At 36.2% G+C, this 26077-nt stretch overlaps 1 protein-coding gene across 5 annotated transcripts in view; it reads left to right on the top strand.

Moving 5' to 3' along the window:
* CNTN5 (contactin 5) overlaps positions 1-26077 on the top strand; it is a 603369-nt gene that overhangs the window by 536371 nt on the left and 40921 nt on the right. For all 5 annotated transcript variants that reach the window (XM_051780168.1, XM_051780170.1, XM_051780169.1 and 2 more), the window contains 3 exons: positions 413-540; positions 1484-1659; positions 12507-12627. In XM_051780168.1, coding sequence (XP_051636128.1) covers positions 413-540; positions 1484-1659; positions 12507-12627 — 425 coding nt within the window. The remainder of the gene's footprint in view (positions 1-412; positions 541-1483; positions 1660-12506; positions 12628-26077) is intronic.

Here is a 26077-nt window from a genome sequence, read left to right as displayed (position 1 = left end):
TTTCCTTTATTCTCAGATCTGATTTCTAAGGTCATTTTTTTAATAAACTGAATAGCTTGTGCTTGATATTGAAATGGAATTTGACAATAATACAGCGATGAAACTTTAAAGACAAATTATGAAGGATTACCTTTTTTAGTTTTTTACAAAAATTTTATTAAAATTCATCACTAATAAGTGTCAAAGGATACTAATTCACAGATGCTTCCAAAATGAAAATTTTGAATTAAGGGAGTAGTAAAATGAGTTTATTTTTGAAACAGAAGATAATCCAGTTATCATCTTCATCATGCCTTGCTACAGAGGGAGCAGTCCTCAATTCTATTTATTATTTCTAAAAGATACCAGCATGGAATTTGGCTGCTAGGATGGAAGATATATATATATATATTTATCTATTTATCCTTCTCAGGATAACTATTCTTCCACATGGGAGTCTGCGAATCCTGAATGCTTCCAAGTCTGATGAAGGACGGTACTTATGCCAAGGTGTAAATGTATTTGGATCTGCAGAAATCATTGCATCAATATCTGTTAAAGGTATGAAGAAATAATTTGATGATAATGATGAGTTGTCTTGACTAATATTTGAATATTAATTAGAATCTCCCAGCCAATCCCCCAACAACAGGATTGTAGAGGCAGAATAAAAAAGCATTTCCAACATGTTAGGGGGAGAAAACTCCATCTGGTTAAACATTGTATTCCTGCATCAAATTGCGTATTCAGCTGTTATATAATAGATGTGTCAGAAGAATTAACATATATATTAAATCGCTCAAATTATAAATAATTCTATAAGTAAAAGAATCAATATCCCTTTTGACATATTGTAGCTTTGGGAATTCACTTAGTCCTACCTTTTTCTGCATGGGAGCAAACCTATAGATTTAAGCGATAATTGTAACTATATAAAATCTAAAGAAAGATAGTTCCTTAGGAAAGCAACAATAATCAAAGCACTGAGTTGCAGTCCACTTCTAAACCTTTTTTTTTTCATTTTTCAGCTGAATTCATAGATGATCATAGATTTTGTTTGTAGGGGGGTCTTGTAGGGTTTTTTTTACTTCAATTTTCAAGCTTCTTCCTATATTTTGTAATCCAGGAAACATCATTTTTTTATTTTATGTTACAAAACTGAAATTTTCATGTAATCACAACATTCCAGGTGCTGCAACCTTACAAAAAAATTAGTTGTTTTTCCTGAAAATATTGAAATTAATTAATTAATCCAATTCAGATGTCCTATAGATTGTTGTTTAGGATTCTGCATTATTGCTTCCATGAAACTGTCTGTACCTTCTGAACCCCACTGTCACACCTCAGTACACTAGGAATATAGTTCAGTATTTGACAGTGTGTATTCGAAACAAACAGGAAATGTAAGCTCTGAGTAGACTAAGGACTACTCAATCATATTATTTTGGTCTAGCACTGTAAGTAGGCTTCCATCTAAATGTTCCTAATTCTTCTATATTTCAAGAACCCACAAGAATAGAGCTGACTCCCAAGAAGATAGAGTTAACGGTTGGAGAAAGCATTGTCCTCAGTTGCAAAGCCCTTCATGACAGCACACTTGATGTTACTTTCTATTGGACTCTCAATGGGCAGCCAATTGACTTTGAAAAGGAAGGTGGACACTTTGAAAGCATCAAGGCAGTAAGTGACCATGCACTTGTCATCTGTGTGCTGTGAACTGATAGAAATTTGCATGCTTTTATATGTGCCCCATTTACCAAATTCTGGCCAAATTGAAAGATTACTTGTTTCAGTAACACTGGAAAGAAATGTTAGCAAGAAGAGGTGCAAAATGGAGGTCACCAGAATTACTCCATATAATTCTTATCAAGAAGATATTACAGTTATATATCCTATTATTATTGAGGTATCTGATAACATTTATGAGGGAATCGAAAGGAGTTTTCATCAAATCCTACTTACATCCTTCTGCTGACTTTAATATGGAAAGGATGCTGCTATAAACATTGATGTCTTTCTCACAGGTAACATGGCTGTTGAAATACTCTTACCTCCCAACACTTTACTTGCCTAGTGTGTATTTTAATATCTGAATAGTAAGGACTATATTTTATTTATCAACTACCCTGTATGAGGTATGTTCTAACTGTGCAACCATTATTTAAGTCAATAAAAATCATATGGAAAAAATAGGCATACCAAGTTCAAATATTACCACTTGATTCAAAAAGAGTTTCATATAATCAAACAGTATGATAAAGTAACTCAAACCTGTCTCTTATAAAATGGTTTGAACTTTTCTTACTAGAAAGAAATCTTTAATGTGAACAAGTTTGGAAATAAATCTACAGTCATTTAACTCACTCTTTTCACTAATGAAATGTAAATTAAATGTCCATGCTATTTTAACAGGGAAAATGAAGTTCACAAAGGAAAGGACAGGAAATTTTAAAACTTAATGTATGTAATTTGAGTACAATGTAGCAAAGTTAACTGCATGAAAAGTCTTGTCAGCTGCAGTCAATTTATTCTTCTTCTTGCCTCTATGGAAGGCATACTGTACTCTTGGTGGATTTGTTTTTTAAAATTTGTGTTTACTTCAATAAGGCTTTTAATTGAAAAACATTAGTGATGTATATCAGTGTGAAGGTTATAAGCACAGTTATCTTCATTTGAGGAATACAACCATCAAAATGTAACACTAAATGTATAGGAAGGAAAACTATTTTTTAAATTGCATGAGCTGATCCTGAACAAAATGCTTTTTAATGGAGTATGTTTAAGAAAAATAATATCTTTTGTGTGCATGAAGTCATACATCCATTTTTTCTGCACACGCTGATACTTTGTCAGGTAAAAATACGTTCAGGTTTGCTTGGGTTTTGTTTATTCGTTCTAAAGCCTGACAAATTGAACATTATTTGAATAGGTTCCTGTTAATAACAAAACCACTGTAAACCTCTCATCACTGGTTGCATTACTCATACTTTTACTGTGGCAGACCCAGGTGTTAAGTATGATGAGCATCCCAGTGCTTAATGCAGTGTTATAAAAGCTATCACCAAAGTAACATTTATTTGGGCTGTAGATAAATTTTCACTCACTAAAATTGCATGCTCACTAGCAATTACAATTAAAAGGAAAAGCTTCTCTTAAAAAATCCATATCGCTTTACTTGTTTTTAAATTATATCTGTAGTTTTGTACCAAAAGATAAATGTTATCATTTTTCATACTGAGAAGTAATTTTATACAAATAGAAGGCTTTTTGCTGTTATTTGCTGAGCTATCAAGGATTTAGTACCTATAGCAATTTAGGTACTTCAAGGACTTGCCTGGCAAAAAGATAAGTGTGGTAAGGATCTCAAGTTGAACAAAGCTGTGCATGAAGGGAATGTTAAGGGATCAACTGAATTTGACTGGACTGACAGCTCAGACTGCAATCTAGGAAAGGAAATCATCCCAAATGTTGTGTATGCATAACTCCACAGAGCATTTGGTAGAAGAACACTAATGCAGAGGATTATATAAACCTAGAATCCTTTGGCATCCGTAAAGTCTTACTTTTTCCAACAACAGACTCAACAACATTTTAGGTTCTGTGACGGATAATCTGTGCAATTAATAGAAACAATTTTGCATGGAAATCTGAACTTCCAAAATTTCCTTCTAGCAGCAGAGTGAACCCATGAACACAGAAAATATGGACCTGTCTGTTTTTACAGGATAACTTTCATTTTCTGTCCATTGTGCCAAATCTAGAAGTCGTGTTCAAAATTCTATTCAAAATTTTCTTTTCTGAGATCTCCATTGACCTTAATTTTCTCATGGAGGTATCCTTTTTCTACCTAAAAACATCTGATTTTGTCAGTAGATTTTCATCCAACTATTGTTGTTCCAACTCTGCGTTTGAAAGACAATATTGTTTTTATGGCAACCAAGCAAAATGATTTACTGTGGTTATCTGCAGCCTGGAAAACAGTAGCATTGCTTGTGTCCCTCACCTTCACCCACATAAGTACTTTTCAGACTCAGGAAAGTGATTTAGTCTCAAAATCTCCTTGGTCTTTGATCCTAACTTAAACTGCCACGATGGGAAACAATAAGTACAACTTGTCATGTTATATTTTAGAGTGGTCATTTGTTCACATGGAAGTGAATTGAAATCTACTGCTTCACTTAAAGAAGGCCAGATAAAGATTGGACAATGCATTTAAGTACCATCTAGCACTGGAGACTTCAATCTTATTACCTAGAACCTTTGAAAGTACATAAATTTGCACCTCTCCTAATATTTTCAAGTCACTTCTTCGTTTGTTGTAGTACTTTAAGCATATTTTAGAAGTTAGGATTAAAATTACCTAAGCATTTTCTAACAAGGCAGTGGTAAGTTCTACACTACATGGAATCAATTATAACAGCAGGCTGTTAATAACAATGTCTTTCCTCTTTATCCAACGTAAATCTAAACAAGGCTAATTAAATAGTGGCTTTATTTAATAACCTCCTTCCTCCCCACATGAGAAAAACAGCAATAGTTGTCAGAAGTCTTGTAGAAGATACATGCTCTATGCACGGAGAATTTCAGTTCAGGTTAAAGCTACAATATGAACCTCATTGCTATCAATTTGTTTCACTGTTTGTCACAATCCATTTCTGCTGATGAAAGAGTTTGAACACAGACATTACTGTCTGCTCAAATCTCCAGACATTTCAGCCCTATGCTCATTACCAGATTTTGCCCCTTTGTCACACTACAGCAATTATATATTTGAGTGACCAGAAGCAGTTTAAAAATAAAAAAAAACCAAACTTGTCTTTTGATAATACCAATTTCTTTTAAATTCGGGAGGGTACAAAATGGCATAAGGATTCCTGAAATTTGTGTTTTATGACTCGTAACTACAAACCAACATCCAGACACAGTATAATACTGCACCATGTGTTGCTTTCATGATATAATGAGTGAACTGATTGAATTTATATCATGCTGAATTAGAAAGAGACACTCCAAATATTTCCTAGAACTGAACAAGTATGTAAACTGATGCAGGCAAATGCTTGTGGCTTTGGCTATGAATAGAGAGTAAGGGAGAGTGATGATAAGTAAGATCCACTGAGGGGGGACATTTTACCCTCTAGAGCTACCTGAAAGGGGTTGTAGTGAGGTGGGGATTGGTGCCTTCTCCCAGCAAATAAGTGACAGGATGAGCAGAAATTACCAGGTTATACCAGGGGATATTTAGATTAGATATTAGGAAAAAATTCTTCACTGAAAGAGTGGTCAGATGTTGGAACAGGCTGCCCGAGGAAGTGGTGGAATCACCAATCCTGAAAGTGTTCAAAAGGATTGTGGATGATGTTATAGCTGGGGATATAGTGTAATGGTGAACACAGAGGTGCTGAGTTAATGGTTGGATTTGGTGATCTCAGAGGTCTTTTTCAAGCTTAAAATTTCTACAATCTCCTCTATTTAATTTTATTTTGTAGAAGGGAGATAACCAATCATTTTGGAAAGTGGGAGCCTCTTAACATTCCTTAATACCAATTTCTATTAAAAATTATTATAATAAAGAAGTAATGAAATACAGTCAGATAATTTTTACACTGGTTAGTTCTTTTAGGGTATTTTGTACCTTTCCTTGTTTACAAGAAATGTTCTGATACAAAAAATCTTGACAGAAATAACAGATATATCATGACAGTCCATTCTTTCCCCCATTTACTTGCAGCTGATGGATCATTTAACTGCTTGATACAGTGTTATCCTGGGCTATAACAGCACAACGGATTGTTTGAACAACTGATCAATATCAGCCTTCTTAGTGCTACAGCCTTCCATTTACAGTTCTGCTGCCTGTTTTACACCTGCAGCTCTGCAGCTTTTCTCTCCAGCTTCTGTGGCAGTGCTTTCTGGAGCTTTCCTGGCAGTATTTCTCCCTTGCAGTCCTTACACTGCTAAACCCCTGGTTTTGTTCTTGAGGCTTTGCACCTTCAAACCCCAATCATGCTGTTACAGAGAAGTATCATGGGAAGAAGGTCCCACTGTCCTGAAACTCACCCCTACTTCTTGTCCCCTTTCTTTGTCTTTTGTTTTGTAAACCAAGCCACCGCATGCAGCCAATTATATAATGGTCATATAAATACTTCATAAATATTGTCCAAAAATATATGTACGCAAAAGCTTAACAATCAATCACTGTGCAACAACTACTCTTATTTAGCATATTCTAATTAATATTAACAAATAGGAAGTTTGAGCAGGTCCCAAAGAAAAGATTTCAACACTAGGGGAAAAAAAAGGAAAAAAGTAATCACCATCATCTTCCTCTTTGACACCTACTGCCCTGGAGGGAGCCTCAAGATGAGAATACTCCTTCTGGTTGGACACCAGGAAGAGTCTTCGGTTTTCCTTTTCTCTCTCTCCTCAATGTTTTTTTTATGTTTTTTTTTTTTATTTCTCACCTAGTTGGCTTTCTTTGCTAGAACTGGTGTGTGCCACCATCTATAGACCCTACTAATAAATATCTGACCATGCAAGGCTGACACAACGCTCTTTATGCAGCAGATTAATGAAATCCCAATCATGTGTCTGTTTTTGTGCTCTGTGTTTTGATGTCTTGTCAAAATGGCACACTTGTCCCATATGGGTTTTGCTTTCATTGATGTAATTTTCTTCATCACTATCACTACCCTTCCAATCTGAGCATATATGTACCACGATGCTCTCTTTTTCCCCTCTTTCTCCATCTTTGAATAGAAGCTCAGGTAGCACATACTATTAGGTCTTTTCTTCCTTTTTTCTCCTGGTAATAACATCTCAGATACAGAACATGGATTTAGCAGCATGAGTGTAGTGGGCCTCTCTGCCCTGAAGCTTACCATTTCATAAGCCATCTCTTTTCTCATTCCTTCCCACTCTCAATGCTTTTTCTGTGTTTTATTTAATCCCTAGATTTCACAAAACCACCCCAGTACATGACATACTACCTGACATCTGATACTCATTTATCTTCATCTCTTTTTCTACCTTCCTTTGATAAAATTAATTAAACTCATTTGCAGAAATTCAAGCTGCACTTGAGATGCACTTGCAGCATTTCAAGCTGACTCAAATCTGTCAGCAGAGGGGCTCGAGACAAACGCACGCAACCAATGTGATCCGCAAAATGTCCGTCTTTATTTACCAAGATGCCCTTTAAATACCGTTACTACACCCCGGCACGTGATTTCTTCTTCTACATTATTGGCTACATGAAAGTGTTCACAATGTACACATACCCTATTGACCACTTCTAATTGGATTATGGCAGGTGCTCATACAAGGTGAGAACATACGTTTACCTTTTAGGACTCCACCTTAATCTTGGCACAGATCCTCCTTTGTCTTGGCTTCAGAGCCTGAAGCCATGTTGATTGTGCAGTTTCTTTACTGTCTGTGCCTGGTCATATCAAGGTAAAACCCTCAAAAATGCAGGAGAAATTGCCCACTCAATTCTGCTCTCTCCACACAAATCCTCCCTATCCACTTCCAACACCCCATCACTCTCTGACATCCACTCAGCCACCAGTGCTCACCCAGTCCTGTTTACTTCCACAGCATTGTTTTACTGCTCTCAGTTTATACAGAATATAACTTTTTCAGTCTTTTTGTAACTCCCAAGCATTCTCCTATATAGAAACCACTTTGTAGGAAAGCATCTTTACCTCTCACTGCCAAGAGATTTAAATGACAACCAGCAAGCCTTGATAAACCCCTGTAGTCATAGTAAAGAAATTCCTCAAACACCCCCAGACTTTCATCATAAACATTTTCCTGCAATGGCAATCAGTGTTTGCCCACTCTTTTTTTCCCATTGATTTAAGCTTTTTTTGAATCATGATAATTTGTAATAGTCTCACTACTCTTTTTAGGCATATTCTTTCCAAGCAAAGAAACAGTATGTTATCCAGGTTGAGTTCCTAACCTGAATCCTCTGCACAATAATAGGTAGGTTTTCTTGCCCTCAAGCCTTTATAGTGCAGAAGCTCAGTGTTGCAGGTCACCATGTCATCTCTGCTGACTACGCAGCATTATGAACTTCCTTGGTTTTTTGTCCCTCTTTACAAGATAAATTCAAAGAACTGCAGTTGGAGTGTGGAAGAGAGGAATGATTTTCCACAATCAATGTGGAAAACGAGCAGTAAAATGAGCAAATTAAAAGAAAGTTGGGATTGATACAATGACAAGAGATTGATAATTCATATATATATTCTACATATGATTCTGTAGTTTGCACATATGTGATAAACTGTAATAATCAACCCAAAGTGTAATTCTTCCATGGAAGAAGTAGCGAGAAGGGAAAAAGAGACTTAATAGATGTTAGGTGCTCTAGCGTGTAACTGTGAGCTCCACTTCAAATGAAGGTAGATTAGAGATGCTTTGTGTGCAAAGCCTTTGGAAGAAAAGGTTGTATACTGAATGGACCACCCTGGTTTAGAGATGAAAACTCAGTAAATGAATGGACAGATTAACAGAGAGGTTTCCTAGCAACTGGCTCAGGACAATGAATTCACTCTCACGGGAAGAACAAGTTTAATTCTCTTCGTTCAAAGAACTGTATGTAAAAGTTACTTTATTGCAAAGCCACTCACAAACTCTTAAGATTTATGAAATAGAAAGGAAAAAATCCACATACAACTTCCTCTCTGTGGGAATGTGCAATGACTGAAGAAGTATTAATTCCCCAACAGTAAATTGTCTGAAAGGTGACTTTTTTTTTTCCTCAGTGAATCCCCAGCATTAGGGCAATGGGTGCAAAAGACAAATCCAATGAGGTTATTCTTATTGAGCAAGGTATATATATGTTCCTTGCAGACTTTTTGAGTTTGGGGAAGTATCTCCACATCAAAAGCAAATGTTAATGTATACGTGGCACCAATTTTTGCAAAAAATTCTTTCAAGCAATACCTTACAGGTAAAGCTAGTTAGATATATTGCAGACATAACTATGACTTCAGATAACAGGCCACACTGGAGCAGAAAGAGCCATAGATTGACACAACATTCAGCACTGAAGCTGCCCAGAACCACATGAATGGTGTGTTTGGGGGCATAATATGAATGATACGATAATTTGTTGTCTTAGAGAGAAACACTAATCATGACAGATAGCATTGATATCTGTATTATTATTTATTTGCTGCTTAATGAAGACCAGCAGTATGTTCAGTGTTACAGTAGGTCCATAGCTGATGCTGGCCTTGAAGGTTACACTTAACTCTCCTGAAAATCATTGAAGATTAGTTGTTGATCTTCCTACACTGTTTACATCCATGTCACGCAGTTTTTGTCTTCTCAAAGGGGAGGGTATGTCTCTGCTTTTGCTGAAGCATCACATCTTTTTCCAGTGAGAGAAGACTAAAAGTAGACCTTAGATACTTTTCTTAATGGAGTCTCAGTTGCATTCCCACTTAGCAGATTTTTTTAAACTGAATTTAATCACTGAAGTTTAAGCACCACTGCAATGACAAGGTGTAGAGATTTTCTCAAGATGTAGATGGCCAGCACATTGGTTTAACCTCCTTCAGACCCTGCAACTCTTGCCTATAACCTGCCACTACAGGATAAATTACTCAGCAAAATAATCTGTCTTCCATGACTTGGAAGAGTCTGTAAAACTAATAAAGACCACTTTATAAATGCTACTGAACAGCAGTAATGCGGTATTTTTTTAGGGGTCCTGGTCAAACATAGCTCCTACTTATCTAAATGTAAGCTAAAATGTCTCATTATTTCCCATGATCAAGAATCTAATGTCTGAGCATACATCTATCTGTATTAAGCAAAGTGAGTTTAATATCTTTCCACTCACACATCCTCAGCAATACTGGCTGCACATCCTGTTATGCTGCAATAAAAGTGTTTCATGGAGATCTGTTGTACTGCACTGCTCTCCACTTACAACAATGATTCTTTCAATTGCTGCTTGTCTGCCCAGTTACACAGGTATGCAGACGAAATACATATATTTTTCCTGATAAGAATATTAGGATCCACACTGTCACGAACTCTCTGAACCTGAAGTTAGAGTGACAGGCAAGTATTTTAACAGCTCCTGAGCAATGAAATCAGACAATTGCTATCCATTATGCTATTCCTCCCACTTAAAAACAAAACAGACATTAAATGTAAGTTACCCTCAAGAGAGGACAAACATGGACTGATTCTGGTCTTATCCTAATAACTAAGGCTTTGTACAAAGATCACTAATCATCTAGAGCAACCCATGTTTGAATAGCTAGGAAATGCTGCTGTGTTAGATGACTTAAAAAAATTATATCCTGAATTTGACTACTGGTAGGAGTGTATTCTCTTCTTTTGCATTTTGATCTGTAGATAACTCAGATATTCTTTTCCACTGCTGTGATTTCTGATATGCCAGAGCACGAATATAGGAATTGTGTTATGGCCTGACTGGTCTAAGTACCTTCCCTCCAGCAACATCATTATCTAGGCCACTTCAGAAGGCAAAACAGTCCCATGGTAATCATGCTCTTAGATCTACAGGGTTATTAAGCTATAGATCATGCCTATATTCACTCTGGTCTCAGAGGCAGCCTTGATGTCCCACCTCTCTTTTCCTTCTTTGCATGTGAATATCCTTCAGTAAAGATTTTGCCTTAGTGCTACATGGAATATTATGGCAATTTTAGTTCCAAAAATGCAAATGAAGAGAAGAATGGCTGAAGAAGTTATGCCAAAATATACTGAAAAGGAATTCTGCTGCCTAAAAAGAAAAAACTAAATTATAGAAGATTGGATCTTGAAATGAATCCTATTTCCTTTTTCATTAATGACCTTGGCACTAGAGATAAAAGTATGCAAATGACAATTGTATGGTAGAAAATTGGACGTCTTACCAATACAGCAGATGATGAAATTAACTGATGGGAACAGACAAGAAATGTAATCCTACAAACCACAAGGTCATCCACACATGAATGACTGGTTATAAATTGGGAGCTCCTAACTTGCAAATGATTGAGAAGGATAAAGATTTGAGTGTATCTACATGAGCACAGAATAAGTATGTGCCAAAAAAAAAAGCAAATATGAAACTAGGTCAGTGACAAATTTCCAGCACAGCTAGAGAAGTATCAACATTAACATTCCTAGTAAGACTCTATTTTGAATGCAGGGTACAATTCTACTCACTCAGGATCAAAATTACTCAAATTAGAACCATTGCATGGGACAAAAACATATAATTCAAGGAAAGACCATCAATCTCTGCTTGGTTAGCAAGGAAAACAAAATCTGAAAAAGGAAATGCCTACACTCAATAAATGTTTCTTAAAGTGAAACACCGAGAAGTTGCATATAAATATTCAGGTATTGTACAAATTAATTAAGGTTCATGTATTGTACAAATTAACAGTGGTAAGATAATTTAGAAATATTTGCAAGACATTTTTTCTATCCTTGGCTAATACACTAAAAGCATTTCCGTTTGACTATTAAGAGAAAAAAAAATACTTTGAAAAGAACAAAAGTACTTCTGGCAATTTACCAAAATTGTTCGTGCTTGTATTAAATCAAAAACTTTTAAGCATTTTTAGGACATGTAATTGAGGAAGTAAACTGCCATTACTATACTATGTGGTCAGTGTGAGTGCTGTTTCCCTGAGCAGTGACTATATTAAATCAACAATATATATGGACTTGGGTTCCCTATATCTGATAAACACTTATTGTCTCCAGTAAGTTTGGATATAACAATGATTTTGTACATTCAAAATCTCATATTATTGCTTGAATTTATGAAATAATGTAGAGATTCTTAGCAAAGCCATTTATTCTTCAGAAATCTATTGTACTTTCAAATTTTCTCCTTTATGCTCATAATTTTGGGGCATTGTAATCACTGTTTGATAAAATTCTAAAAAATAAAAATTTGAACTGGTTCTCTCTTTATATACATTTTGCATGTTTCATATTGAAATACATACAGATTTCAACAGGAAGGATGAGAATCTGTTTGTATTTTCTCAATCACATTTAACATTAACTTCCTCTATGTTAATAAAAATCAATCAATATTATCCTTAAAATTATCTTAATTTCATCACAGTAGTGAGACATAATGTCACTGCATTGTAGGGAAGAGTAAGAGGAAGAAAGTTCTGAAATTCTAAGAGGACTTTTTCAATACCAAGGATGGCATCCAAAATATTTCTGTTTATCTCCTTAATGAATTTCTTTGTGTTAGTTTGGAATAATTCTCTTTGAATGTGTAAATATGCACAATGTGCTTTAAGCAAAGTCAAAGTTATTAGAAACCTGAAATCCTCTTCTTTAATCCCTATTAATAATTGTATAAATGCAGTGTTCTGATAATCCTCACAAGAGGGTATTAGGGCACATACATTTTACAAGATGAAAGCTGCATTCAAGAGTTGCTCAAACCTTACAAAAACACCCTTGTGAACTACCTTGAACACAGATTCACTGAGTTTTAAACTAGCACTTCATCCCTGTTTCAGCAAGCGTCCTCTGCAGATTTAATGATCAGGAACATCCTCTTGATGCACGCTGGGAGATACGGTTGCAGGGTCCAGACTGCAGCGGATACCGTGTCAGATGAGACGGAGCTGCTTGTTAGGGGTAAGTATGCTTGTGGTGCCCCCCTGAAAACACAATCACCAGACACAGTTGTACCAGGGAATTTAAATATATGGCCTTCAGGGATGCCTCTGCTTAGTCCTAGAATGTTATACTATTGAAACCATTTATGATTAACCTACTGTCTTTGAAAATAATTTCACCATATACTGACCTGCTGACATTGCAAAGAGAAACAAAAGACAGTTGGTTAATGAACATGGTTTTAAGAGAGGTAGAAGCACAGAAGGTATTACAGATTAACTAAAATGCAGACAATTAGCATTCACAGACCTGTGGAAGGTAGGTATAATGAGTTCTGTGCTTTTTTGTGTGATGCTTTTACATTTCATCTTATGGTCAAGCCATTCTTTCAGGTTTAGCAGTTAACAAATATTAATTTATTTTCTAAAAGGAGGGACCATACAAACTTTGGTAAAATTACGGATGTGAACAATGAAAAAAAAACCATAATATGACAAGAATTTGGGTTTTTTCACACATGGAGTTGTGACCACCAACTGCTGACTGCATCTTTAGACCCAGTCCTGTAATCTGTCAAATTGCTTTACCTGTCATTTAACATTCCTGATTATGCACAGGAACAGAGTCCTTTTCCTGCAGGATCATAGATCATATCAAGAATATCAACTAGTTTAAAATAAAGAAGGGCACTAACACATATGTGCATTCCATTAAGCAGAGTATTTCTGCATTCTGGACCATTTGTGTGTGTGTGTGTGCTCAGTGCCTGATGGGATATGAGGACTTGCATCCACTTACTGGCATTACAACTGGTGGGTCCTGCAATGTCAAGAGAAATGGATGCCTGCTAGGTAGCACAGCAGGGTAGCCTTACTGTGGATTATACATTTTTTGAAAGAATAAATCAAGGTAGATATTTTATTAACATTTTAAAATCTCCAGATAAAAAAATAATCAGAACTATCTGGATATTATAATCTTTCAAAAATACTTATTCTATCACATTCCACAACATCTTTAGACTTGATGTGTTCCTATCCATCACTTTTAGGACAAATATATGCCTTAAATGATAAAGAATGTTTCTGGCTGACTGCAGGGCTCTTCATATTTTGATGAAAGTAATTGTTAAATATTTCCACAAAGACACTTTGAAGACTGTCAGATTTCTATGAGCTATGACACTATTGGGACGGTGGTATTCAGTTGACTCATCACAGATATTTAATATCATTTTAGCTGCCTTATGAAATCTGATTCATCCTTGTGGGTTATGCAAGACCTTATGTGTCACCTTTGGTCTGTCTCAGACAGGAGCTGGAGGCTGTACGGATAGGCAAGGCAATCTCAACTTTAATGCCATTGAACTTCGTAGGACAAAAATCTCTTAGTCATTATCTAGGATAGACTGATCACAAAAATATTTTTTAAGAATACTGGTTAAATAAATTAGTTTATTGAATTTGCTCTACAAAATAAAAGGGGTTTGAGATTAAAAAAAAAAAAAAGCACTGTAAGCAGTATCAGAATGTATTTATGTGTGTCTCATTAGCATGTCACCATACTGTTGAAATAAAAACTATAACTGCTTTGTAATGGAATTTAAATTCAAATGTACTTTGCTTACAATTTTCTCCTTTTCTTGTTTCCATGTTTGCATCACTTTCACAAAATGATTTGTACTGTGTAACAGCTTTTGTCCTGATATAAAATTTGGTTTTCATGAAATTATAGGATATGGATCCTTTGCTGAAGTCGTTAATTTCCTTAAGATATCTGTAAAATCTATACAAATGAGGGCAATAAGGTCCTACAGTGTCAGTATTGCTTTCACCAAGAAATGTAGGATGGTTTTGTTTTGTATTGCAGAAAATGTTTAAAGTACATTCAGTGTAGAGTTAGTAATGACTAGTCCTTATAGGCTTCAACAGTTCAAAAATCCAAAATATTTATGAGAATCTAATCTATCTCTCCTTATACTTTTACAGGAACTTCGTTTTCATTTCAGTATCTCTAATTCCTTTTTCTCCCCCTATCTCAGCCTATAGATGCACTCAGTGGTGTGTAATTTAACACTGATGACCCCAAACTGCAGCACCTTTCAAAATTCTTTAGTTTTAGCTTTTGGTGATACAGGACATTGCTTAGGAGAAGATAGCAGCAGAAACAGATGTTTCAATAAATATTTCTGTAAACTCTGAAGAATTCCACCTGACAAATGAAGTCATCATCTATGAAGAAAACCCATTCCCACTATGCAGTCAAGTCTGTAATCCAAAGCTGTATTATTCTTTATATTCAGTATAGTTTCTAGTTAAAATTTCATTTTGTGCATATTACAAAACATCCTTTTGCTTTAAATGTTACAGCCTGTGGCCAAACAGAATTAGCAGAAGCTTTGTTATGAACTCTTACACATACTGATATGCAAACTTACAGCACATCCTTGTTCTGACCTTACTCTCTCTCCTTTTCCTCCTGCAGAAAATACCAGTGTTGAATACTGATAATATCATACCAGCCTATAACAGCATTTCAATCATTACTTATATTGTGAGGTTCATCTGGTATTTTTAATATATCATTGTAATTCTTTCTTGAAAAATTGTTCTGCTTACAACATTTCTACAGGAAATAAATTGGACATACAGAATAAATTAAAATAATCTCATTTTCCCTCCTTTAGATATTTGTGAATATCAGAATTACTGCTATTAGCAAATTGACTAAATTTATACCTAATTATGCATTCAACTGCTTCATTATTTTTAATCCAAGGACTGTTTTGCAGAACTTAATTAGAAGTGACTTGTTGCAGTCTCCTCAGATAGAGGAAGGAGAAACAAACTCTTTTCAGACTTCTGTTGCTCGTAACTATCATTGTGGTCTTTAACAGAGAGACATTCAACACCATATTTTTAAGCAAGTGCAATATCTCAGTATCATTTATTGTGGGGAAAGCATGGAGTATCCTTAAATCATATTTATCTTTTTTGAAACTATTCTTGCTATTTACTCTATTGGAAGTTGCCTTGAATACATGCCAGAGAACTAAATGGGTCATTATTTTTGCCCTTGTTCTTCTTGGCTCTGCATTATACAACGGAAGTTAAATTACAAAAATACCACCCATGAAAGACTATATGGAGAACAGAGAATGAATAGTGCCACATAAATCTCAATTCCTTTGAGTCTTATTACTTATAAGAAGGCAATTAATGGTGCAAGAAGATTTCTGAATTTACTACATATGTACCTATATGTGTGTGTGTGTGCACGTGTATAAGTGTGAAAAACAAAGTTAAGACAGTACCAAGTTTCTATTCTGCAACTCTCTACGATGTTACAAATTTTTTAAACCAAAATTTAAATTTTCAAATTCATTACCCCACAGGTTGTGAATTTAAGTAAGTTGCAGTGAAATACATGTCTAATATTATTTCAATAATTATTTTAACCTAGGAAATCTCTTTCAGGAACATTTCATAAGTATATATGAGAAGATATTCTAGATCATGCTTGGACAAAATCAGGATTCAAGTCCCATCAGCACTTACTACTCAAACATAAATACTTCTCTAAGTGCTTTGAAAATGTTATTAAACTATGTATATCAAAGTAAGAAAAACTTTTTTAGTGTTCTCTAGCAATTTCTTTTTTCTAATGCTACCAATAACTTGAATTATGGATTTCATTAAGAAGAGATGTTCTGACAGCAGCTGAGCCTGTCAGGTAATACATTAGCTCTCCAGCTTAAATGTCTTGCATTTTAATCTTGGAGTGGGTCGTGAATGAGAAGTGTTCTGGTGGTCTCACGCTAGTCAACAGTGACTTGCAAAGGTGAGCTGTCCTGACATACCTGACATCATTTGTTTATATTCAGGAAGGCTATTTCCTAACTTGCAAAAGCATTTCCTCTCCAAAATATAGCTCTACAAAATTCTTTGCAATTCAACATCACAAGTTGTTTTTATTATTAGGTACCCAAAAAAATAAGTCATGATCTTTTATTTATCCATCTGAGATCCATGATCTCCTCTAGATATGCACATTGATTCTTTGGAGGTCCCCAGAGAGGTCCTTTACTCTCTGAATATGGGGAGGATGAGAGAGAGGATTCAGATCAAAGGCCAGAATTGATTTAAGGCAGAAGAGACAATGCAAATCACTTACAACTTAGCTCAGCAACTGCAATGGACATCTACGAGGTAGGATATCTCTTTTTATCTGTCTCAAACCCAGACTCAAAAACACAGTTTCTTCTTAAGAGCATGCTATACCTGCAGGTAGTTTTTAGGTGGGATCAGGGTGTCTTCCAGCCTCTTTCTGAGGCAGAGGAGCCAGGAACACAGAAATCAGGTGACGAGCAAATGAGCACCTGGATGTGTAGGGCACAATTTAGGGCATCTCCAGCAACCCAAGTATTTGCTTCTGTCGTTGAGTTTAGTCCTACTCTAAAATTGAACAGAGATTACCTCAGGGGAACCTGTGTCAACAGCTTCAGCCAACACGCTGAACTGTGTATTGGAAAAAGTTAAATAAAAGGCACGCACCCTCTGCACCAGATTTGCCCTCCATCAGGGCAATGATGCAGATAGTGTTAAAACCTTGAATGCCACTGCACTACTTTTCTGGAAGACAATCATCAGAGCCCATAAAGGCAGAAGAAGGTGTATATAGGCTGATACACCTCAAGGACACCCAGAAGAGAACACAGAGTCTGGTAACTACTCTGGCACCAGGTCTGCACAAATGTGCTACTTCAGTGCAAGCCCATAACAGGAATCATGTATGTCTGATGATCAAAGAAATAGTTTTAGTGGAAATGAATGAATACAACAAAAATCACAGCTATGGACTTACATTCCTGACACCCAAGTAATTGCCTGATTTCACTTCATTTATGTCTTTTGTTGTTTGCTCACCCAAGGAAAATATGTGCAGAATACCTGTTTGCAATGAAAACAAGAATGTTTACAGGAGAATATAGATATTTGCTACACAATCAACAAATGTTTTCCTCGGAACATGAAGTCAAAAGCTATTTAAGAAGCAGAAGTGATTTATGATTTTTATGAATGTAAACCCTGTCCTTGACATCAATCCAAGAATAGGTTTCTCATGTCATGTGCTTTGTTTTGTCTGGCTACCAGCCCTTGATTATCCACCCAGATCTTCAACTTGCAGTGAATAGTAGCAGACAAGTATATTAGCAGAATGTTACAGCTGGGTTGGTTTTCCATCTATCATTGGCACACCAGTGGTTGAGCTGTCTCTGTACTGATTTTTCACAAAAAAGTGATTACCAAAGCAGAAGGCTCTAACACAGGATAAATATGCATGTCGTGTTCTGACACTAATGATATGATCACAAACATGGTTACCAAACACCGCAGTACCAGCCAGGAGACTTGCCTCTCACAGATGTCTCAGGTGATCTTGGAGCCAGCAATGTGTCATCTTTCCTCGAGACAGTACCTGCTTGGTGAATTAATTTGTTTTTTAAAGCATATCTTCCAAAAAATGGCTTATTTCATTTTTATTTCCTCACCTGTTGAAATCTGAGGCTATCTGTACTTTCATATTTTCATTACAATGGATATTTTCATGATCCTGTGTTTCCTCCATGTTTCACTGTAAAGACATTTAGAACATCAAATACTTATATCATGGAAAGGTTGACACCATGAAGAGGCTGACCCTTATTACCTTGCATTGATGCAATTAACTACACTTAAAAAGGTCAACAGTATTTTTCAGTTTGTCTCATCGGTGCAAAATCTATTACTCATAGTCTTGGAGTTTTTGAACACCAGCAGAAGACATAGGTAAAGGCTACTTTTGGCAAAAAGCATCCCTTTGCTCTTAAAACACACAATTTCTAATGAACTCATTTGAAGCCCTGCTTTGTCACAGGCTACAATAAAGAAAAAATTGAGAAAAAATCTCCTGCCAAAGTCAGTTATTGCATACTCCTTGCTCTTTCTTCTGCAAGTTTCGAGGGTTGGCTGGAGAAAAGCATCTGTAGTTCAGCAAAGAAAAATAGGGGAAGTTGAGAACACCACGCAGCAGTCTAACATGCTTTCACAAAGGCCATCATGCCAATAGTCAGTTAAGAGTAGAGACCTCTTTCACATTCACTGATGTGAGTAGTAGTCCTGATTTAGCAGCAGTTTCCAAGAACACCAAGGAGTTTCTTTCAGATTAGAGGATCAATGCAAAACTTGTCATGATACTCATCTCATCTGGATGGGGACAGTTCTTCAAACATGTAGAACAGAGTGAGTGATTTTTGCTATATTAACCTCCATATTGTTGGAGGTGATAATGATATCACAAGCACCAATGTAGTTACTTTTCACAGTTATCCCTTTCATGCATCACATTTCTTTTTAGAAGCATCATGACTGAGTTAGGAACACAAGGTTGTGAAGTTAAAGGATTTTTTTATATCTGTGAAAGCTGCAGTGCCTAATCAATGGTACCAAGTTTCCAGTATTTTAACATTTCTTTAATAAATGAAAGCTTTTTATCATAATAAATTACTTGTTTTGGTAACATTAAATTGTCAAATTAATTCTATCACCTCTTATTAGTCTTGTTTGTAAGTAGCATTGGTTTCAAGTTACTCAGACAGATGTTGGATGCTGCATTACACACTGCTTTACAACAGTCTGTGGAGCTAGGTCATCTCCAAACTATCTTTCTTTAAGATTTCTCCACCTACTTGCAAAGGAGCAAAGAGTACCAGTCCCAAAATTACTTATTCAGTGTTTAACTTTCTGCAATGTATACAATGTAAACAAAGGTATCAAAGGTTTACACTACAAGGTAACTTAGTCTGAGAGAGTGTAGCAAAGAAGATGACCATTAGGTCTTTGCAAGGGAACTACAGCAATGCAGTAGCCAGGCAAGTTTGCTCAAGTTTTGAATTTGAAAAGTTAACTAACAAAATGTGCCATCTTCCATAACAAAAAAAATATTTCAAATAAATAAAATGGAGGGAAATTATTTATGCATGTATCCTTTATTCATCAGAGATCATGTTAAAAATCATTTCAGCACATCTAGTCCTTTTAATAATTTATATTTTTATATAGTTATATATATAGACATATCACTCCTTATAACTACCTGAAAGGAGGCTGTAGTGAGGTGGGCGTCAATCTCTTTTCCCATGTAACAAGCATCCAGATGAGAGAAAATGGACTCAGGTTGTTTCAGGGGAGGTTTATATTAGATATAAGGAAAAATTGCTTTCCTGAAAGGGAAAGAAAGGTAGCATGGAAAGGCCCGAAAGACAGCATTGGAATAGGCTGCCCAGGGAAAAGGAGGAATCACAAGTCCTGGAAGTGTTCAAAAGCCATATGGATGTGGAATTTGAGGACATGGTTTGGTGGTGAACATAATGGTGTCAAGTCAATGATTGGACTCAATGATATTAGAGGTCTTTTCATACCTCAATGATTCTATGATTCTATTATTTTATAAAATAATTTTATAAGAATATTTTATATAATACATACCTATTATAAAATATACTTTAGAAGAAATTGAAAGATAAATAAATTATTGGTGTCAGTTATATTACAAATACACCCCTGCTCTCTAAGCATTAATACACTTAACTTTGTTTCCAGAACTATTTCATTCATCTACATTTAAGGATTTTAGTGGATTTAGATGCCAATTATTTTTTGGGTATCTTAATAATAGTTTGTTCACCATTGTTCACTTTTATTATCTTTTTCACTCTTACTGCTCAAACTGTGTTTTATGTTGTTATGGATGTCAACAGACATTGTGTCTTTCTAGAGAAAAGAAAAGAAAGTCCAGTCCTCTTAATTCTCTGCATCAATATTTTACACCCTTGGAAAGTTATTAGCATATACAAAGTTAATTAATACAATACAAATATTACTACAAAAAAAAAAAAAAATGACAGGAAGATTCTTTAAAATTTAGTGGAAAATCATCTTCCTTTTACAATATATAACATGTATTTTAAGACTGTACCTTAGGAGCTAACTAAATGCACTGTGCATGCCTACTGTGAGTAAAATGAGCATTAAGATCAAACAACTACCTGGAAGCTGCAAGATCTTGAAATGGAGCAGAGAGCAATCCTGGAGTGTGAAGGGATGAAAGTCTTTGTGACTACAATCTGTGATATAAGAGTACACATTTTGTGGTCTACAAATAAAATAAAAAGGTTAAAGCTATTAATCTTGTAGACTGGCAAAGCTACCAATCTAAGCAACAAATCCACTTTCATGCTGTATTTTTTTAGAAGCAATGTTTCCTCTGAACTCCAGTGACCTGGAGCAAATATAACGCAGGAACTACTGGTTAGGCTGACCACCCGGCTCCTTTCTGTTGTGATATTGCCAATAAAACTTAAAGACAAGCACTTGGGTTTAAAGGCCTTCAAACACAACGTTATTAAATGAAACGTAAACAAGGTCAGCAGATTCTTGCTGGTCCTCGAAATTATGTTTGAGCTGTAACAAAGGCCAGGAAGATGCCTTGAGCACAGACCCCATTAATTGGACTCACAGAATGCGTCCACAAGACAGAACTGCTCCCTGAGGCCAATGGGTACAAAAGAGTTCCTATCCACACAGTTACATTCCCAGTCCCCCTCCCCTCAGGATGGGCATGACAAATTGCCTGTTAAGATCTGCCCTGGTCCACAATAATCCATTAACTGTGCCAAAGCATTGGTTGGAAAATCATAATTTCACAGGGTTGACATTGTGATAGGGGCTGGCTGACACCAGAAGAGCACATAGGATCAGGGCCAGAGCTCAGATCTCTACTTTGGTCCTCTTCAGTGTATCAACTAAAACATTTACAACGCTGGAAGATAGTATATTACTGTAATGGAGCATCAGTCCTTTAGCCCATAGACTCCAGATCAAAATATTTCTAGCAATTTGATCTTGTAACAGGACCTTTTTTTCTATAATATTTTTAATGATATGAAAGGGAAAGAGATTCATATCTTTAAAATATTTTTTTCCAAGAGTTTAAAAAAGATCCTTTGTTCTAAGAAGCTTTTTAAAAACATCAACTTAGTTCATACCTATAACTTCAATCAAAACAGTGCCTGGAAACAAGTACTAAAATATAGATAAGATTAAGTGATGTTTATTAACTCAGTGCTTAAAGGGGCACATGTAGTCCTGGGAGTGCTGATGCACACACTATGACTGCAGAGAGTGAAGGAAACAGCATGGATCAGAAATAGGACAGCTGGCAAGGGATAACCTATAGCACAAAAGGTAGTCAGCAGGCCATGCCAAGGAAAGAAACATTTCCAAAACTCAGTCTATTACTGTATTTGGGACCTTCTAGCAATGTCATTCATGATGCAATTCATAGCTTACTAGTGCTTTTACACCTTAAGTGAAATTCGAGTTCCCTGCATTGTCCACACATTTTGTGTCAAGTTACAACTGCCACTACACAAATATACAGCTCAGAGGTTATGGACTGCAGTCTGGAATCTGAGCTCACAACAATCCTCAGCCTCTCAAGATTGCCTCATCCAAATTCACTATTTTTAAGTTAGTACAAGGCAGAGAAGTTGTCAGGGCAAAGGAGCACAACATGACATAGGTAACACTAAAGAACTTCTCGGGCATGACACCAGGAATTTCTCTTGACCCTCATCCCTGAAATGAGTCAAGAGTATTCAGGCTGCAATAGTCAATCAACTTCTTCTCTTTCTTACCTTCCAACCTTGAGTCTAACCTTCCTGTCCATCCTGGTACTCACTGGGTTACAACCTCTCCATCTCCCCTAGGCCCTTATGTACCTTATAGGAACCACTTGGGTTCCCACACATAGAGGGACTGCAGTTATGGATGTATCCACTAAAACCATATTGTCTATAGCATCTACTATGCAACAAAATTGCTCTCCATCTTCTCATTCTCCACCATGTACAAATACATCGTATGTCATAGCTGGGAATAGCAAAAGGAATTTATGCTACTTTTATCCACCTTTTCTGCTCTTCTGTAGTTACTGCCTCTTATACTCTTTTTCTTGACCTCTCATTTTCTTGATGACAAGCCAGTGCATCTTGTCATTCAAAAAGGAAAATCTTCAGGTCAAGAAAATCATGTTCATGAACTGCTACATATCAGGTTTCTTAGTTGTTTGGTAAAAGTAAGAATTATCCTGGTCAGGTAGCAATGGAGTAAATCAGCACATATTTTGGGATTCACAGGAAAGGGCACTGTCTCACTGAGTGGCTACAGCTATTATTGGCAATTGTTTTTCAAGAACTCTTATATTAACATTGTACCATGGCAAGCAATCTAACAACCTCTCAGGATGATCAGTCCAACAATAAAAAGATACATAAAACAAATTTGCCAAAATGCAGTCGTGCGTGTCCTGAAACGAAGTATCAATCTACGGAATTGCTCTGAAAGGAGATAACTGACTAATGTCCTTGACACTGGGTTTCCAGTGCTCCTAGAGCTGCATAAGAGCCTATCACAAATGTCTTCTTTATGAAGGTCAACTGCACTATAGTGCATTTATGACCAGTCATTTTCTGTGTAGTTTCCAGATAAGCATTTGAGCAGACCAGGCGTTTTTTCCTCAATTGGCTATTCTCAGCTAAAAAATTGCTTCAGACATCCTGAGCAATAACACAGCCCTTGGGAGAAAAGCCTTTCTGCATTAACCATGTGACTGACACCATGAATGATTACATCCAAGCATCAAATTTAATGAGATTTCTACAAAAATGAGTGACATCTGCATAGCACTCGTGTTCTGGCTAGATGTCACACATTTGTTGTCACTGAGGCTCTTGTCCTTTATTAATCCACTTTCAAGAATGCCTGCTGTTGGAAATGTTTTTTAGCAGTCACCCTGCAGACTATGTTAAAGCACACATCTCCGAAAGCATAATGACACATTGTCATACCTAGGAATGCATTTAAAAGGTTTAAATAATATGAGAGAACTGTGGTAACAAAATATATTGAGAATTTATCAGGCAATGTCTGCATAAATATATTTTACATCCTTTAATATAAGCAAGATCTTGCTCTTTTGCTATAATACAGTGGTTAGAAACTCTTTAACAACATTCAGAGTGCATGGGAGAAATATTGTCGTAGAGGAAAAGTACTAAAATATTTCTCTTTAATTTTGTTTATGCTTGGAACCATGATATAATTCTGGGCCTAGGGCTCTAACCCAGTAAAAGCATATGATTGTATCAAAACCCCAGCTTTCCTCTAAACTTTCCCTCATGGCTACAAATAAAAATTTCACTAATATTTCCGTACACCAACAGATAGCCTGAAACAGTAGAGGATGGAGATTGAAGAATCACCCTATTTTATTAAATTCGCCCCAGGACTTTCTATTGAGACAAAAGTCTGACCTGGTGCTTCCCATTAAAGAACAGCAAACGCTTGGCAGGAAGGCAGGAGTGCAGAGGGCATATCTTTCTGCCATGTTTTCCCCCAGAAAGAAAACAAGACCTTTCCACAGCAAATGAAAATGGGAGTCCAGAAGGCCAAGAGTTGCAAGGTGTCCAAAGAGTGGCTCCATCTTATTGCAGTCACAGTTGCAACTCAATGAAAGACATTGAGTCAAGCCCGGTGAGCGACGAAAACAAGGGAATAGTGGAAGACACTGTTCTTCCTATGGCCCAGAGCCATACCCTGGGCTCCTGTGAAGAAGTCTGCAGTGCACTGTAGAGACAATATTCTTCCATCATACATACATAGTACTAAACTTTACTGAATTGAATATCTCGAATTTCAAACATTTATTTCTCTCTTGTTGTTATTATTTCTAAATGTCATATATTTCCAACACTTTAATGTCAATTAGTTGCTTGTAGATCATTGCCAAGCAAATAGAGGCAAGTGAATAGCGCAAATTGCTTTCTCATTTATAGGATTCAATGTCTCTTTCACTCTGAAGATATTGAGCCCAACTATTACAGAACTCTGATCCTACTGCTGTTATAGTTCATGTAAACATGCTTTTGTTGAAGGCATATCAGAGGAAACATAAAGCTGTTTGCAGCTGCAAATGACAGAAAATCACAAAAACTAAAAATATTTCAGTTAATGGGATTTTTTTAGCCTTTGATGTTCAGATAAATTTGTTTCTACTCATGGATTGAGGAATCTAGCCAGCAAAAGATTTGATTGCATGAAATAGCACTAAAATATAATAATGCTGGGCTCAGTAGTGCAGCAATCCTGGCTGCAACTTACACTTCAAATGGAGGCACCAGACCCCAGTGTTTGCCATCCTGATCTGCAGGTGCTGAGCTCTAGTAGTTTAGCAAGTGGGACCACACAGCTCACCGCAGCTCACGGGAATGGAGATATTCAAAGATCTCCCTCCAGTACAGTTGGAGTGATATGACACAAAAAAACAGCATTGGGCTCCCTCAAAGTGTAGAAGCAATGACTTTCTATTAATGAAGTTTTGTTTCTATCACCACCCTTCCTGCAGTTCCCTTTTGGGAGAACATGTCCATTATTGCATTTATGATTTCACAGTCCTCCACCTGTGTAGGAGCAGAACTAAAACATCAGCCTTCAAAAACAAGAGGATGGAAAGAATCAGAAGCCCCTTAGATGCCAAAAAATCCATATTTTTCATAAATAATTATAGCTATTAATAATATGAATATTTTACAGAAGTATTAAATCCTATCCTTCAGGACTTATATGAGATTTTAGTATAAGAAACCACAAGAGAGCTGTTTGTTTTGCAAAGTCATTTTTGTTGCCAGAGACCTCACTTACTGCAGTAGTCACACAGCCTATACAAATGGTCATTAGCATATTCACATTTGGTGCAGCAAAGTGGAATAAATAATCCTTTAATTTTCAAAGTAAGAAGTCGCGGAGGGGGTTTTGTCTGGTTTTAATGGTCCCATAGTAATTTTCAGCTTTCAAAATATTTGGGCTTGGGTTTTTATTTTGTTTTTAATAGTTTTTAATCAAACAGTTAATGGACCTCCAGTATGTTAGTAATCCAGTCAGCTTCCCTGAATGAGTGAATTTGAGAAAAAGGATGAATGCTGTATTTTTGATTCAGTTATTAGTAATATTATTATCTTCATGAAGCACATGCACTTGTGCTTCATTTTGCTTACTATCTGTCTTTTCTGTTGACAAGTCCCACACAGAGAGAAGATGTGATTGTGACTGTTCAGTCTAGCGTGGATGCTTCCTAAAGTTGCTCTTTTTTTCCTCTAATTTTAGGTGCAGAATAATTATTACGAAGTTTTTGCAGTGTTTTTTAATCTGTGTCTATTTCCAGTTCTTCTGCTATCACTCTGACAAGTTAATTGACATTCACCCATGCAGCATTTAAAGAATAGCAACAATTGCAATTTGCTATCATAAATCGTGGAAATGGAGTATCTCCATGACGTAGCACTGTGCATTGTAACTCTTGTATTTCATGG

The sequence above is a fragment of the Manacus candei genome, unplaced genomic scaffold (assembly GCF_025592945.1).
Source record: "Manacus candei isolate 608988 ecotype Guabito, Panama unplaced genomic scaffold, ASM2559294v1 h1tg000014l, whole genome shotgun sequence".
Lineage (NCBI taxonomy): Eukaryota > Metazoa > Chordata > Aves > Passeriformes > Pipridae > Manacus > Manacus candei.
Note: the sequence above shows the minus strand (reverse complement) of the source record. Positions and strands in the feature narration are given on the sequence as shown.